This window comes from Drosophila biarmipes, unplaced genomic scaffold, assembly GCF_025231255.1.
Source record: "Drosophila biarmipes strain raj3 unplaced genomic scaffold, RU_DBia_V1.1 ptg000007l, whole genome shotgun sequence".
In the NCBI taxonomy this organism is placed as follows: Eukaryota; Metazoa; Arthropoda; class Insecta; order Diptera; family Drosophilidae; genus Drosophila; species Drosophila biarmipes.
In genome coordinates, this window is record NW_026114528.1 from 1,783,142 (window position 1) to 1,800,525 (window position 17,384).

A 17,384-nucleotide genomic window follows, 5' to 3' on the forward strand; every position below is an offset into this window, starting at 1 on the left:
AATCTGAAGCATCTCGCCCTATGAATGAACTGGGGAATTTTTGATTGACATATAGAAAGAGTAGGAGTATGCAACAGTACTCTCTCTATTAAATGTACAACTGTAGAGTCCAAGGAGGGTTGTATCATCCCCATGAATGAACTGGATCACTTTTACTGTTTGTGGCCAAATTCATAACTGAAAACCGTTTCGTGCACCGGTTCTCCAAGTTTGAAATAATTGGAAGTTAACTTGTTAGTATGCACGTATATTTAGTTAGAGAATTGCAAATAATTAAGTTTTCCTTAAGGCTCACCTTTTTTCGTAACATGTTTTCATAGCGCCTCTGATTGTGTGTTTACTGAAAATATGCCTATGAAGAGAAAACGTTTGCTCAGTAGAGCTTCGAATGGAACTCAAAGAGGAACCAAGCCAATAATGTACCTCTTCCTCTTGTTGTTGTCCCTGCGACTATTGTTTCGCTTCTTTTCCACCACTTTCGTTTATATAATGGGATCGTGGATTTTAGAAGGGTTAACTTTATCGGATTATGACGCAAATGGCGCTGGTATAAGAGCTTTTTTCACCCTTCGCTGCATGTTCAAATGTGCAAAAGTCACATAGATAATTGTGCACGCATACATTCATGTTTGCATGCCTTATAAATGACACTGCATTGTTCTCTGAATATGAGCGTTTGCAATCAAATAGGGCAATCGAGTTTGCCAAACGCGTAGAGTTTATCTACGTTGGCCTAGGGACGTCGTTCAGCAACTTCATCATGTCTATAAAGCCGTTTTTTTTTTCCTCCCTCAACGCTTGCCTAACTCCCAACTCCTGAGATGCGCGATAGGTTTGGGCCGCTTGTGCCAAAGCTCCGTTCATCGCCGACTCCGCCTTTGTATCCCTTTCCCGGTTCAGCTTTTGCAGGCTCTCCTGCTCCGGATCACGAGGTTGCTCCTGCGCCTCGACTATTGCTTTGAAATCGAGGACCCTGGGCGACCGGTGTACCAGATCCGCCGGTTGATCCCTAATTTGATCCACCGCACACCGCCTATCGGCGTTTTGGGTAAGCCCCAGCCAGCGATATCCGCGGCAACTCCGCAGCACCCTCTACGTCAATGGACGTATACAGCAACAAAAAATAAATATATAAGATAAGAAATCAATAAGAAAATAAATAATATAAAAAGTCACAAAATAAGTAAATCAATACGATAATAACTAACAACAAAAAACAATAATCATGAAACAAAACTCCCTCAATACCAAACACCTTTCCTCACGAACACAAATTCAAATTATATTTTTTTTTTTTCTCTTTATAGATTTGGACCTGGGGAGATGGAACTGGCCTCGCCGGTGGGCTTCCGACCCAACTCGTCCTGCGCTTTCACCAAAGCCCCTATTCTTCCGTCGTCAACTGAACTAGCTATCCACAATCGATATGCAGCATGTGGGGTTGACATGGGACACGATTACGCAATTAAGTATATACATATACCGATAACAAATTAGAAGTACAAGACGGGGAGAAAATCCCAAGAGCCAACATCATTTAAATAAAAAATACCAAAAAAAAACCTTTAAAACTACTATATCAAAGATTTTCTTCAGTGCCTCTCGTAATGCAAATCCTGGTTTCGGCCAAGTTGCATTTATCAGTTCACTGGAGCAATACCTCGGCAGTGTTCGCCTAACAGCCTCCCGCTCTATTTCCGATCTTCTACTCAAATATTATATATATTGCTAGCCATAATTCGGACTGACGGGAGCGTCGGGGTTTTAAGTGGGCGAGACGACGTCGCCTCGATAATTTATATAGCTTAAAATGAGCGCCACTGTGTTACTAACTGCATATTTTTCGGTGACAGTGCCGGTAGCTCATTCTTTCCCAGGGCGGAGTAACCCTTATGCCACAGCCACACAGGCACAACTATCGCTTATCCCGAAGGACAAATGGTAAGCAAAGGTAAATATTTACAATTATTGACGAAAAAATTGGTTTTATTTGGTAGCTATTGATGACTTAGCCAAGCGCTCCCTTTCAACCATGGGTACCCTAAAGATGCTGCTGGTCACCACCCATTCTCGCTCGGCCGGCGGCCCTCCTCACAACTACGACGGGTCCATCCCCGTCACTGGGACAATTTACTCACAAAAGGAACCCACGCGAGGCGTGCATGTTGTGTCTCGTAATCCTGAGGAGCTTCTGGGGAAAAGAAGGGACAGGCCGAAAGGTACGTAACTGCACTGTAAACTATACCATTTAACTAAAACTCAAAACCGTTCTGATTCTACGAAAACAAAGAGGACAAATATGGCTCTCGAGCCTAAATCCAAAAAAAAAAAACAATAAATTAAATTTATAACTTTTCGGAACATTCAATTAAAATTCTCTAGTTGTTGAATATTCGATAATGTGTGTAGATACATACACAGCCGTGGTTAATTTTCGGTAAATTTTCCAAAAAAAGCAAAGTCGCTCGAATTGCTGTGACACCTACGGTTTGAATTTCCAAACCAACCGTCCCCAAATCCGTTGACGGTTTCTATGACACCCCTGATAAACATTTTTACAAAAAAGCTCGGAGAACTCGGCGTTAAATTTTCTTTCTTCTTCTTTTGCCCAGAATTCGTAAATGGCGAATGCAGGAGAACAGAATGAAAGCAGAGAGCGGTTTGGTAGAGTAACTGTGAGCATAAGCAACGCAAAAGAAACAGCAGAATCTGAAGCATCTCGCCCTATGAATGAACTATTAAGTCGAAACTTAGGTGTATGACATGCAATCCAGAAAATAAATAGGTAGCCGAAAAAAAGATTGTTGTAAATAGTGCTGTAAAGCGAAACGAATAGCAGTAGGATCCAAGAGCAGTCCGATAGTGACGTCTATGTCAGTGACGTCGACTACTGGGGAATTTTTGATTGATATAAAGAAGGAGTAGGAGTATGCATTAAATCTATTAAATGTACAACTGTAGAATCCAAGGAGGGTTGTATCATCCCCATGAATGAACTGGATCACTTTTACTGTTTGTGGCCAAATTCATTACTGAAAACCGTTTCGTGAACCGGTTCTCCAAGTTTGAAATAATTGAAAGTTAACTTGTTAGTATGCACGTATATTTAGTTAGAGAATTGCAAATAATTAAATTTTCCTTAAGGCTCACCTTTTTTCGTAACATGTTTTCATAGCGCCTCTGATTGTGTGTTTACTGAAAATATGCCTATGAAGAGAAAACGTTTGCTCAGTAGAGCTTCGAATGGAACTCAAAGAGGAACCAAGCCAATAATGTACCTCTTCCTCTTGTTGTTGTCCCTGCGACTATTGTTTCGCTTCTTTTCCACCACTTTCGTTTATATAATGGGATCGTGGTTTTTAGAAGGGTTAACTTTATCGGATTATGACGCAAATGGCGCTGGTATAAGAGCTTTTTTCACCCTTCGCTGCATGTTCAAATGTGCAAAAGTCACATAGATAATTGTGCACGCATACATTCATGTTTGCATGCCTTATAAATGACACTGCATTGTTCTCTGAATATGAGCGTTTGCAATCAAATAGGGCAATCGAGTTTGCCAAACGCGTAGAGTTTATCTACGTTGGCCTAGGGACGTCGTTCAGCAACTTCATCATGTCTATAAAGCCGTTTTTTTTTTCCTCCCTCAACGCTTGCCTAACTCCCAACTCCTGAGATGCGTTTGGGCCGCTTGTGCCAAAGCTCCGTTCATCGCCGACTCCGCCTTTGTATCCCTTTCCCGGTTCAGCTTTTGCAGGCTCTCCTGCTCCGGATCACGAGGTTGCTCCTGCGCCTCGACTATTGCTTTGAAATCGAGGACCCTGGGCGACCGGTGTACCAGATCCGCCGGTTGATCCCTAATTTGATCCACCGCACACCGCCTATCGGCGTTTTGGGTAAGCCCCAGCCAGCGATATCCGCGGCAACTCCGCAGCACCCTCTACGTCAATGGACGTATACAGCAACAAAAAATAAATATATAAGATAAGAAATCAATAAGAAAATAAATAATATAAAAAGTCACAAAATAAGTAAATCAATACGATAATAACTAACAACAAAAAACAATAATCATGAAACAAAACTCCCTCAATACCAAACACCTTTCCTCACGAACACAAATTCAAATTATATTTTTTTTTTTTCTCTTTATAGATTTGGACCTGGGGAGATGGAACTGGCCTCGCCGGTGGGCTTCCGACCCAACTCGTCCTGCGCTTTCACCAAAGCCCCTATTCTTCCGTCGTCAACTGAACTAGCTATCCACAATCGATATGCAGCATGTGGGGTTGACATGGGACACGATTACGCAATTAAGTATATACATATACCGATAACAAATTAGAAGTACAAGACGGGGAGAAAATCCCAAGAGCCAACATCATTTAAATAAAAAATACCAAAAAAAAACCTTTAAAACTACTATATCAAAGATTTTCTTCAGTGTCTCTCGTAATGCAAATCCTGGTTTCGGCCAAGTTGCATTTATCAGTTCACTGGAGCAATACCTCGGCAGTGTTCGCCTAACAGCCTCCCGCTCTATTTCCGATCTTCTACTCAAATATTATATATATTGCTAGCCATAATTCGGACTGACGGGAGCGTCGGGGTTTTAAGTGGGCGAGACGACGTCGCCTCGATAATTTATATAGCTTAAAATGAGCGCCACTGTGTTACTAACTGCATATTTTTCGGTGACAGTGCCGGTAGCTCATTCTTTCCCAGGGCGGAGTAACCCTTATGCCACAGCCACACAGGCACAACTATCGCTTATCCCGAAGGACAAATGGTAAGCAAAGGTAAATATTTACAATTATTGACGAAAAAATTGGTTTTATTTGGTAGCTATTGATGACTTAGCCAAGCGCTCCCTTTCAACCATGGGTACCCTAAAGATGCTGCTGGTCACCACCCATTCTCGCTCGGCCGGCGGCCCTCCTCACAACTACGACGGGTCCATCCCCGTCACTGGGACAATTTACTCACAAAAGGAACCCACGCGAGGCGTGCATGTTGTGTCTCGTAATCCTGAGGAGCTTCTGGGGAAAAGAAGGGACAGGCCGAAAGGTACGTAACTGCACTGTAAACTATACCATTTAACTAAAACTCAAAACCGTTCTGATTCTACGAAAACAAAGAGGACAAATATGGCTCTCGAGCCTAAATCCAAAAAAAAAAAACAATAAATTAAATTTATAACTTTTCGGAACATTCAATTAAAATTCTCTAGTTGTTGAATATTCGATAATGTGTGTAGATACATACACAGCCGTGGTTAATTTTCGGTAAATTTTCCAAAAAAAGCAAAGTCGCTCGAATTGCTGTGACACCTACGGTTTGAATTTCCAAACCAACCGTCCCCAAATCCGTTGACGGTTTCTATGACACCCCTGATAAACATTTTTACAAAAAAGCTCGGAGAACTCGGCGTTAAATTTTCTTTCTTCTTCTTTTGCCCAGAATTCGTAAATGGCGAATGCAGGAGAACAGAATGAAAGCAGAGAGCGGTTTGGTAGAGTAACTGTGAGCATAAGCAACGCAAAAGAAACAGCAGAATCTGAAGCATCTCGCCCTATGAATGAACTATTAAGTCGAAACTTAGGTGTATGACATGCAATCCAGAAAATAAATAGGTAGCCGAAAAAAAGATTGTTGTAAATAGTGCTGTAAAGCGAAACGAATAGCAGTAGGATCCAAGAGCAGTCCGAAAGTGACGTCTATGTCAGTGACGTCGACTACTGGGGAATTTTTGATTGATATAAAGAAGGAGTAGGAGTATGCATTAAATCTATTAAATGTACAACTGTAGAATCCAAGGAGGGTTGTATCATCCCCATGAATGAACTGGATCACTTTTACTGTTTGTGGCCAAATTCATTACTGAAAACCGTTTCGTGCACCGGTTCTCCAAGTTTGAAATAATTGAAAGTTAACTTGTTAGTATGCACGTATATTTAGTTAGAGAATTGCAAATAATTAAATTTTCCTTAAGGCTCACCTTTTTTCGTAACATGTTTTCATAGCGCCTCTGATTGTGTGTTTACTGAAAATATGCCTATGAAGAGAAAACGTTTGCTCAGTAGAGCTTCGAATGGAACTCAAAGAGGAACCAAGCCAATAATGTACCTCTTCCTCTTGTTGTTGTCCCTGCGACTATTGTTTCGCTTCTTTTCCACCACTTTCGTTTATATAATGGGATCGTGGTTTTTAGAAGGGTTAACTTTATCGGATTATGACGCAAATGGCGCTGGTATAAGAGCTTTTTTCACCCTTCGCTGCATGTTCAAATGTGCAAAAGTCACATAGATAATTGTGCACGCATACATTCATGTTTGCATGCCTTATAAATGACACTGCATTGTTCTCTGAATATGAGCGTTTGCAATCAAATAGGGCAATCGAGTTTGCCAAACGCGTAGAGTTTATCTACGTTGGCCTAGGGACGTCGTTCAGCAACTTCATCATGTCTATAAAGCCGTTCTTTACTTCCTCCCTCAACGCTTGCCTAACTCCCAACTCCTGAGATGCGCGATAGGTTTGGGCCGCTTGTGCCAAAGCTCCGTTCATCGCCGACTCCGCCTTTGTATCCCTTTCCCGGTTCAGCTTTTGCGGGCTCTCCTGCTCCGGATCACGAGGTTGCTCCTGCGCCTCGACTATTGCTTTGAAATCGAGGACCCTGGGCGACCGGTGTACCAGATCCGCCGGTTGATCCCTAATTTGATCCACCGCACACCGCCTATCGGCGTTTTGGGTAAGCCCCAGCCAGCAATATCCGCGGCAACTCCGCAACACCCTCTACGTCAATGGACGTATACAGCAACAAAAAATAAATATATAAGATAAGAAATCAATAAGAAAATAAATAATATAATAAGTCACAAAATAAGTAAATCAATACAATAATAACTAACAACAAAAATCAAAATCCCAAGACCCAACATCCCAACAAAAATAATTTAAATAAAAAATACCAAAAAAAAATTCTTTAAAACTACTATACGTATCAAAGATTTGTCTCTCGTAATGCAAATCCTGGTTTCGGCCAAGTTGCTTTTACCAGTTCACTGGAGCAATACCTCGGCAGTGTTTGCCTAACAGCCTCCCGCTCTATTTCCGATCTTCTACCCAAATACCGTCTTCACCCGTCACCTCTTCCTACCAGTTGCAATCTATGTTGGACGATTGGGCGAGACGACGTCGTAGCTTAAATTGAGCGCCACTGTGTTACGAACTGCATATTTTTCGGTGACAGTGCCGGTAGCTCATTCTTTCCCAGGGCGGAGTAACCCTAATGACACAGCCACACCGGCATCCCTGAAACTATCGCTCATCTCTAAGGACAAAATGGTAAGCAAAGGTAAATATTTACAAATATTGACGAAAAAATGGGTTTAATTTGGTAGCTATTGATAATTTAGTCAAGCGCTCCCTTTCAACCATGGGTACCCAGAAGATGCTGCTGGTCACCACCAATTCTCGACCGGCCGGCGCCCCTCCTCGCGACTACGTCGGGTCCATCCCCGTCACTGGGATAACTTACTCACACATCGTGAATATGGTAAGTACAATAATTTATATTCATGTTCTTCCTAACCGATATATACTTCCTCAGGCCTTAAAAGCAAAACTTGGCCGCCGTCTTCAATATTAACGCGGTCACAGCAGAGGATCTGTTGCTAGGAAAAAGCTACAGGAAAGTTATGCTTTACCAGTCCTGTATTGATAAAGCTTGCATGGAAACATGGCCTTCAAAAGGAACCCATGCGAGGCATGCATGTTGTGTCTCGTAATCCTGAGGAGCTTCTGGGGAAAAGAAGGGACAGGTCGAAAGGTACGTAACTGCACTGTAATCTATACCATTTAACTAAAACTTGACACCTTTTTGATTCTACGAAAACGAAGAGGACAAATATGGGTCTCTAGTCTAAATCCGGATAAATTCACAAGCACACAGGGAACTAAACACAATAAATATAATGTCATCATGTGATTTAATTGTTTTAAATTCCAGCCACTGCTGGCCCGGCCTGTAGGGCGGGTTCCTATCGATAGAGTCCCTCCCATTATCGACTCCAGGTGCAACAAACGGTTCTCCTCATCCTAGCCTCTTGACGTTTTTGTCTTCGCAAGTATACTAAAGCAAGAATTCGTGCAGATGGCATTTTGGTTTGTTTTTACAATTATTATACAAATATTAAATTCAGCAACAACAAGCAGCTGTCCAGAGTTGCATTATGTAGTCTGACGGGTAATTCAATTATTTTATTTTATTCCTTAACTTTGTACACTTTAAACAAGTTTTCCCCTTGTAATTTTGCAAAAAAAAAGAAAAAAATTAAGTTTTTAACTTTTCGGAAAATTTTCAAAATAAGTCAATTAAAATTCCCTAATTGTTAAATATTCGATAATGTGTGTAGATACATACACCTCCGTGGTTAGCTATGTTTTGAATTTCCAAAACAACCATCCCCAAATCCGTTGTCGGTTTCTGTGACACCCCTTATAAACATTTTTACAAAAAAAAATCGGAGAACTCGGCTTTAAATTTTCTTTCTTCTTTGTTTGCCCAGAATTTAATTCAATTTAGAGTGTGCGCGCCCAACAGGATGTACATTTATGGGCTTATCGATTGGATAATCTCTAATCTCGGATTGAAGCAATATTAAGTCTTTAGCAAAATTTTGTAAGTCGCGCCCATCTGTGATTAATCCTCAAATGCAAAGTACACAAAAATTCGTAAAAATGGTCAAGATGGTCGTCGTAGATCCACCAGGTATGGAGCCATGTTGATTCGTTTCGATATAACCCCTTATTAGGAATGATAATTATTTGAAAAATATTCTTTAGAACAATTTAGCTATGCTGCTGACTTAGAAATTGGCACTGCCAGGTGGAATATAGGAAGCCACAATGGATATCTTCCCGGATGAGCGAGACACCGTCACCGCTAACTGAAAATTTAGGAGTTGCGGCTTATAGCCATGATGTCACCACCTCCTCTCTCACACTGCGTTCTGCTAAAGTCTCTTTATGAAAAACTTGAAATAATTTAGTATCTAAGAATTCATTCGAACTAAAGTTCGAAATTAGCCCAGATTCAACCAGTATAATAACGTCACAGAAAAAAATTGCATCAATAGAGAGAAGTGGTGGAAAGCCCAGTGAAGAGAGTAGGCGACAACTCATATAAGAGAGCGCAAGTGTAAGCAGAGTGCGGCGAGCAATATCGCGAATGGCAAACGGCGAATGCAGGAAAACAGAATGAAAGCAGAGAGCGCCAAACCACAGAGGGAGCCGTTTTGGGAGAGTAACTGTGAGCATAAGCAACGCAAAAGAAACAGCAGAATTTGAAGCATCTGTATTTTGTATTTTGTATTTTGTTGTTGTATTTTTATTTTATTTTTATTTAGTACAAAGTAACCAAATACTTTTGCCCAGAATTTAATTCAATTTAGTGTGTGGACCATTGAAACAATCGGAAAATTAGTTGGAAAATAAAAAAAATTATATCTTTGGTGCTTTTTAACATATAACCTTATAAGTTCGGAAATAACATTTTTTAATTAGTTCGGAATTTCGAATTAAATTTTGTCAAAATCGGACGTCTATATCATAAGCTGCCATAGAAACAATCGCAAAATTAGTCGGAAAATATGAATAAAAGTATATCTTCGGTGTTTTTTAACATACAACCTTCTAAGCTTGGAAATACCATTTTTTAATTAGTTCGAAATTTTGAATTCAATTTTATTAAAATCGGACGACTATATCATATATCTGCCATAGAAACGATCTCAAAATTGGTCGGCAAATATGAAAAAATGATATCTTTCGTGTTTTTTAACATATAACCTTCTAAGCTTGAAAATAATATATTTTAATTAGTTCTGAATTTCAAATTAAATTTTATTAAAATCGGACGACTATATAATATAGCTGTCATAGGAACATTCGGAAAATTGGGGGAAATATAATATGAAACAAATTATAGCTTTGGGGCTTTTTGACGTATTATTTATAATATTGGGAATATAATTTTTTATATTTTTAAGAATTTCGAATTCAATTAAATAAAAACCGGATTGCTCTAACAATATGTATATCTTTAAAAAATGGTCTAGAAAAATCACTGAAGCCAGCAACAATCCCTAAAAATATCACATGGTTGATTACATGATTGATAATTTCTTATAGCTGCAAGGGTATACACTTCGGCTTGCCGAAGTTTACTTCCTTTCCTTTTAATGTTGGATTCCACAGCTCTTCTGCAAGAACACAGTCAAAATTGCATTTTTTGAGCCTTTCTCGTATTATCACAAGTCATATTTACCTTTCGTTCATTGCTATGGCTAGCTCGCGGCTTTAGTCTTCGGCTTAGGCTATAAGAAGTACACTTTTTATAAAAATAAGAGTAAATATAACTTTGATTCTGGAGGAAATGGGAACACACACCCAAATTAAGTTTAAGTACTTACAGTATAATTTGTAATATGATTTTTCCTAGATGTCCTAAGAGCATCGGCACCACTTATTGAGTGAGTTGACAGTTATTATTGGATACGCGGCTACGCGCTCTGCCCGTGAAACTTTAACTTAATCTGTCGTTAAAGCGCCCGCACAATAGGAGCTTCAGATAGCAATGGGTCCCAGCCTGCATGTCTTCGTCGGAGGGAGCTCCGAATTTAATTCTTGGTTTAGGAGCGCATGATCGGTGCTCCCTAACGTCCATCTCGTCGGCTAGGCCCCGCAAAGAGGTGCATTCTAGATCTTATCGTATAGGTAGCGCACAAACTTGTGGGCACCCATATAGAGATGTGAAAACTACATCGTCTTTCGTCTCTGCATCACACAGAGAGTGGTGAACCCCACAGACATCCGTCATCGGCGCGCACAAACGGTGTAGAGGAAGCGCACATCGGCAGCATCCCTAGCCCCAAATCGTCGCAGGCTACCAACATAATCTCGTCGCGGGAACAACAGGAGGTACATCCTGAATCTTTATCTTATCGCGGAATCGTCCGTACAGCGATCCGCATTTTAAATTGTTGGTAGAGTTGCCTTCGTAAATACATGAAAACTTTGTTGCTTTCACTTGCATACATTCATATCATAATTTCAACTGGCTTTCAGTCATCATCCGCAAAAAGGACTATACCCATGCCTTGCCTTTTCCTTCGCGCCCTCTTTTGTTGCGTCTGCTAAAAAAGGGAATTTTCTGGTCACAATGGATGAAAAGTGGAAAACGAATTGGTAGAACTCCCTCAGCGGAGGAGGACACTAACGAATAGCTGGTAGAGCTTGAGCAGAATAAGAAACACATAATTAGAATTGACCCCACAGTTAATACATAATTAGTTTTCAACGACGAATCGCTATCAAATGTCGAAAAGTTCAATCATCCGTTATACTGTTAAGAAAAGGAAGCATTAGCAACAGTAAAAGCCTACCAGATCCCAGAAGTAAAATTCGCAATTACGTGCCTTAAATACTTTAAATTTATCACTCGCTTGCTAGAAGTCCCAACAATGTAAGTGCCATCCGCAGCAGCGCTACGATCTCTCATCGACACCGTTACTAGTATTTACAAATATCTTCCTTCGATCGGCATAAAGAAAGTTTATAACAACGCAATGATAATTTATATCGTTGTGTCTAGAGTAGATCCCAGAGCGCACTCGCGTTGGAAAGAACAAATTAGTTACGATTTAATTCCTTTATGAAACGATTGCTCAGAAGCGCTTAACAAACGTTAACAATACTTGGCGGCTAAATAGTCCACGACTGGAAGAAAACCACCCAAACTGGGACAGCTGGGCAAGAAGCCTTAAACCATTATCGACTCCAGGCGCAACAAACGGTTCTCCTCATCATAGCCTCTTGAAGTTGTTGTCTTCGCATGTACACTACAGCAAGAATTCGTGCAGATGGCATTTTGGTTTGTTTTTACAATTATTATACAAATATTAAATTCAGCAACAACAAGCAGCTGTCCAGAGTTGCATTATGTAGTCTGACGGGTAATTCAATTTTTTTATTTTATTCCTTAATTTTGTACATTTTAAACAAGTTTTCCCCTTGTAATTTTGCAAAACAAAGAATAAATTAAGTTTATAAATTTTCAAAAAAGGTCAATTAAAATTCCCTAATTTTTAAATATTCGATAATGTGTGTAGATACATAGACAGCCGTGGTTAATTTTCGGTAAATTTTCCGAAGAAACAAAATCGCTGTGACACCTACGGTTTCAATTTCCAATCCAACCATTCAAAAATCCGTTGTCGGTTTCTGTGACACCCCTTATAAACATTTTTACAAAAAAAAATCGGAGAACTCGGCTTTAAATTTTCTTTCTTCTTTGTTTGCCCAGAATTTAATTCAATTTAGAAGGTGCGCGCCCAACAGGATTTACATTTATGGGCTTATCGATTGGATAATCTCTAATCTCGGATTGAAGCAATATTAAGTCTTTAGCAAAATTTTGTAAGTCGCGCCCATCTGTGATTAATCCTCAAATGCAAAGTACACAAAAATTCGTAAAAATGGTCAAGATGGTCGTCGTATATCCACCAGGTATGGAGCCATGTTGATTCGTTTCGATATAACCCCTTATTAGGAATGATAATTATTTGAAAAATATTCTTTAGAACAATTTAGCTATGCTGCTGACTTAGAAATTGGCACTGCCAGGTGGAATATAGGAAGCCACAATGGATATCTTCCCGGATGAGCGAGACACCGTCACCGCTAACTGAAAATTTAGGAGTTGCGGCTTATAGCCATGATGTCACCACCTCCTCTCTCACACTGCGTTCTGCTAAAGTCTCTTTATGAAAAACTTGAAATAATTTAGTATCTAAGAATTCATTCGAACTAAAGTTCGAAATTAGCCCAGATTCAACCAGTATAATAACGTCACAGAAAAAAATTGCATCAATAGAGAGAAGTGGTGGAAAGCCCAGTGAAGAGAGTAGGCGACAACTCATATAAGAGAGCGCAAGTGTAAGCAGAGTGCGGCGAGCAATATCGCGAATGGCAAACGGCGAATGCAGGAAAACAGAATGAAAGCAGAGAGCGCCAAACCACAGAGGGAGCCGTTTTGGGAGAGTAACTGTGAGCATAAGCAACGCAAAAGAAACAGAAGAATTTGAAGCATCTCGCCCTATGAATGAACTCTTAAGTCGAAACTTAGGTGTATGACATGCAATCCAGAAAATAAACATGTAGCCGAAAAAAAGATTGTTGTAAATAGTGTTGTAAAGCGAAACGAATAGCAGTAGGATCCAAGAGCAGTCCGATAGTGACGTCTATGTCAGTGGCGTCGACTACTGGTGAATTTTTGATTGACATGTAGAAGGAGTAGAAGTATGCAACGGTACTCTCTCTATTAAATGCACAACTGTAGAATCCAAGGAGGGTTGTATCATCCCCATGAATGAACTGGATCACTTTTACTGTTTGTGGCCAAATTCATTACTGAAAACCGTTTCGTGCACCGGTTCTCCAAGTTTGAAATAATTGAAAGTTAACTTGTTAGTATGCACGTATATTTAGTTAGAGAATTGCAAATAATTAAGTTTTCCTTAAGGCTCACCTTTTTTCGTAACATGTTTTCATAGCGCCTCTGATTGTGTGTTTACTGAAAATATGCCTATGAAGAGAAAACGTTTGCTCAGTAGAGCTTCGAATGGAACTCAAAGAGGAACCAAGCCAATAATGTACCTCTTCCTCTTGTTGTTGTCCCTGCGACTATTGTTTCGCTTCTTTTCCACCACTTTCGTTTATATAATGGGATCGTGGTTTTTAGAAGGGTTAACTTTATCGGATTATGACGCAAATGGCGCTGGTATAAGAGCTTTTTTCACCCTTCGCTGCATGTTCAAATGTGCAAAAGTCACATAGATAATTGTGCACGCATACATTCATGTTTGCATGCCTTATAAATGACACTGCATTGTTCTCTGAATATGAGCGTTTGCAATCAAATAGGGCAATCGAGTTTGCCAAACGCGTAGAGTTTATCTACGTTGGCCTAGGGACGTCGTTCAGCAACTTCATCATGTCTATAAAGCCGTTTTTTTTTCCTCCCTCAACGCTTGCCTAACTCCCAACTCCTGAGATGCGCGATAGGTTTGGGCCGCTTGTGCCAAAGCTCCGTTCATCGCCGACTCCGCCTTTGTATCCCTTTCCCGGTTCAGCTTTTGCAGGCTCTCCTGCTCCGGATCACGAGGTTGCTCCTGCGCCTCGACTATTGCTTTGAAATCGAGGACCCTGGGCGACCGGTGTACCAGATCCGCCGGTTGATCCCTAATTTGATCCACCGCACACCGCCTATCGGCGTTTTGGGTAAGCCCCAGCCAGCGATATCCGCGGCAACTCCGCAGCACCCTCTACGTCAATGGACGTATACAGCAACAAAAAATAAATATATAAGATAAGAAATCAATAAGAAAATAAATAATATAAAAAGTCACAAAATAAGTAAATCAATACGATAATAACTAACAACAAAAAACAATAATCATGAAACAAAACTCCCTCAATACCAAACACCTTTCCTCACGAACACAAATTCAAATAATATTTTTTTTTTTCTCTGTATAGATTTGGACCTGGGGAGATGGAACTGGCCTCGCCGGTGGGCTTCCGACCTAACTCGTCCTGCGCTTTCACCAAAGCCCCTATTCTTCCGTCGTCAACTGAACTAGCTATCCACAATCGATATGCAGCATGTGGGGTTGACATGGGACACGATTACGCAATTAAGTATATACATATACCGATAACAAATTAGAAGTACAAGACGGGGAGAAAATCCCAAGAGCCAACATCATTTAAATAAAAAATACCAAAAAAAAACCTTTAAAACTACTATATCAAAGATTTTCTTCAGTGTCTCTCGTAATGCAAATCCTGGTTTCGGCCAAGTTGCATTTATCAGTTCACTGGAGCAATACCTCGGCAGTGTTCGCCTAACAGCCTCCCGCTCTATTTCCGATCTTCTACTCAAATATTATATATATTGCTAGCCATAATTCGGACTGACGGGAGCGTCGGGGTTTTAAGTGGGCGAGACGACGTCGCCTCGATAATTTATATAGCTTAAATTGAGCGCCACTGTGTTACTAACTGCATATTTTTCGGTGACAGTGCCGGTAGCTCATTCTTTCCCAGGGCGGAGTAACCCTTATGCCACAGCCACACAGGCACAACTATCGCTTATCCCGAAGGACAAATGGTAAGCAAAGGTAAATATTTACAATTATTGACGAAAAAATTGGTTTTATTTGGTAGCTATTGATGACTTAGCCAAGCGCTCCCTTTCAACCATGGGTACCCTAAAGATGCTGCTGGTCACCACCCATTCTCGCTCGGCCGGCGGCCCTCCTCACAACTACGACGGGTCCATCCCCGTCACTGGGACAATTTACTCACAAAAGGAACCCACGCGAGGCGTGCATGTTGTGTCTCGTAATCCTGAGGAGCTTCTGGGGAAAAGAAGGGACAGGCCGAAAGGTACGTAACTGCACTGTAAACTATACCATTTAACTAAAACTCAAAACCGTTCTGATTCTACGAAAACAAAGAGGACAAATATGGCTCTCGAGCCTAAATCCAAAAAAAAAAAACAATAAATTAAATTTATAACTTTTCGGAACATTCAATTAAAATTCTCTAGTTGTTGAATATTCGATAATGTGTGTAGATACATACACAGCCGTGGTTAATTTTCGGTAAATTTTCCAAAAAAAGCAAAGTCGCTCGAATTGCTGTGACACCTACGGTTTGAATTTCCAAACCAACCGTCCCCAAATCCGTTGACGGTTTCTATGACACCCCTGATAAACATTTTTACAAAAAAGCTCGGAGAACTCGGCGTTAAATTTTCTTTCTTCATCTTTTGCCCAGAATTCGTAAATGGCGAATGCAGGAGAACAGAATGAAAGCAGAGAGCGGTTTGGTAGAGTAACTGTGAGCATAAGCAACGCAAAAGAAACAGCAGAATCTGAAGCATCTCGCCCTATGAATGAACTATTAAGTCGAAACTTAGGTGTATGACATGCAATCCAGAAAATAAATAGGTAGCCGAAAAAAAGATTGTTGTAAATAGTGCTGTAAAGCGAAACGAATAGCAGTAGGATCCAAGAGCAGTCCGATAGTGACGTCTATGTCAGTGACGTCGACTACTGGGGAATTTTTGATTGATTTAAAGAAGGAGTAGGAGTATGCATTAAATCTATTAAATGTACAACTGTAGAATCCAAGGAGGGTTGTATCATCCCCATGAATGAACTGGATCACTTTTACTGTTTGTGGCCAAATTCATTACTGAAAACCGTTTCGTGCACCGGTTCTCCAAGTTTGAAATAATTGAAAGTTAACTTGTTAGTATGCACGTATATTTAGTTAGAGAATTGCAAATAATTAAATTTTCCTTAAGGCTCACCTTTTTTCGTAACATGTTTTCATAGCGCCTCTGATTGTGTGTTTACTGAAAATATGCCTATGAAGAGAAAACGTTTGCTCAGTAGAGCTTCGAATGGAACTCAAAGAGGAACCAAGCCAATAATGTACCTCTTCCTCTTGTTGTTGTCCCTGCGACTATTGTTTCGCTTCTTTTCCACCACTTTCGTTTATATAATGGGATCGTGGTTTTTAGAAGGGTTAACTTTATCGGATTATGACGCAAATGGCGCTGGTATAAGAGCTTTTTTCACCCTTCGCTGCATGTTCAAATGTGCAAAAGTCACATAGATAATTGTGCACGCATACATTCATGTTTGCATGCCTTATAAATGACACTGCATTGTTCTCTGAATATGAGCGTTTGCAATCAAATAGGGCAATCGAGTTTGCCAAACGCGTAGAGTTTATCTACGTTGGCCTAGGGACGTCGTTCAGCAACTTCATCATGTCTATAAAGCCGTTCTTTACTTCCTCCCTCAACGCTTGCCTAACTCCCAACTCCTGAGATGCGCGATAGGTTTGGGCCGCTTGTGCCAAAGCTCCGTTCATCGCCGACTCCGCCTTTGTATCCCTTTCCCGGTTCAGCTTTTGCGGGCTCTCCTGCTCCGGATCACGAGGTTGCTCCTGCGCCTCGACTATTGCTTTGAAATCGAGGACCCTGGGCGACCGGTGTACCAGATCCGCCGGTTGATCCCTAATTTGATCCACCGCACACCGCCTATCGGCGTTTTGGGTAAGCCCCAGCCAGCGATATCCGCGGCAACTCCGCAACACCCTCTACGTCAATGGACGTATACAGCAACAAAAAATAAATATATAAGATAAGAAATCAATAAGAAAATAAATAATATAATAAGTCACAAAATAAGTAAATCAATACAATAATAACTAACAACAAAAATCAAAATCCCAAGACCCAA

General features: G+C 40.5%; 1 protein-coding gene and 2 long non-coding RNA genes across 3 annotated transcripts; all 3 read left to right on the plus strand.

Moving 5' to 3' along the window:
- Nucleotides 1-700: 700 nt before the first annotated feature.
- On the plus strand, nt 701-1,577 carry LOC127011726 (uncharacterized). Its single transcript, XR_007764994.1, has 2 exons — nt 701-1,048; nt 1,308-1,577. It is a non-coding gene; the product is annotated as an uncharacterized LOC127011726 (long non-coding RNA).
- A 1,978-nt stretch (nt 1,578-3,555) lies between these two features.
- On the plus strand, nt 3,556-4,425 carry LOC127011723 (uncharacterized). Its single transcript, XM_050889788.1, has 2 exons — nt 3,556-3,896; nt 4,156-4,425. Exons 1-2 carry the CDS (start codon nt 3,677-3,679, stop codon nt 4,257-4,259), a joined length of 324 nt encoding a protein of 107 aa, XP_050745745.1. The 5' UTR covers nt 3,556-3,676; the 3' UTR covers nt 4,260-4,425.
- A 9,571-nt stretch (nt 4,426-13,996) lies between these two features.
- On the plus strand, nt 13,997-14,871 carry LOC127011725 (uncharacterized). The gene is made up of 2 exons (XR_007764993.1): nt 13,997-14,343; nt 14,602-14,871. It is a non-coding gene; the product is annotated as an uncharacterized LOC127011725 (long non-coding RNA).
- Nucleotides 14,872-17,384: the final 2,513 nt, after the last annotated feature.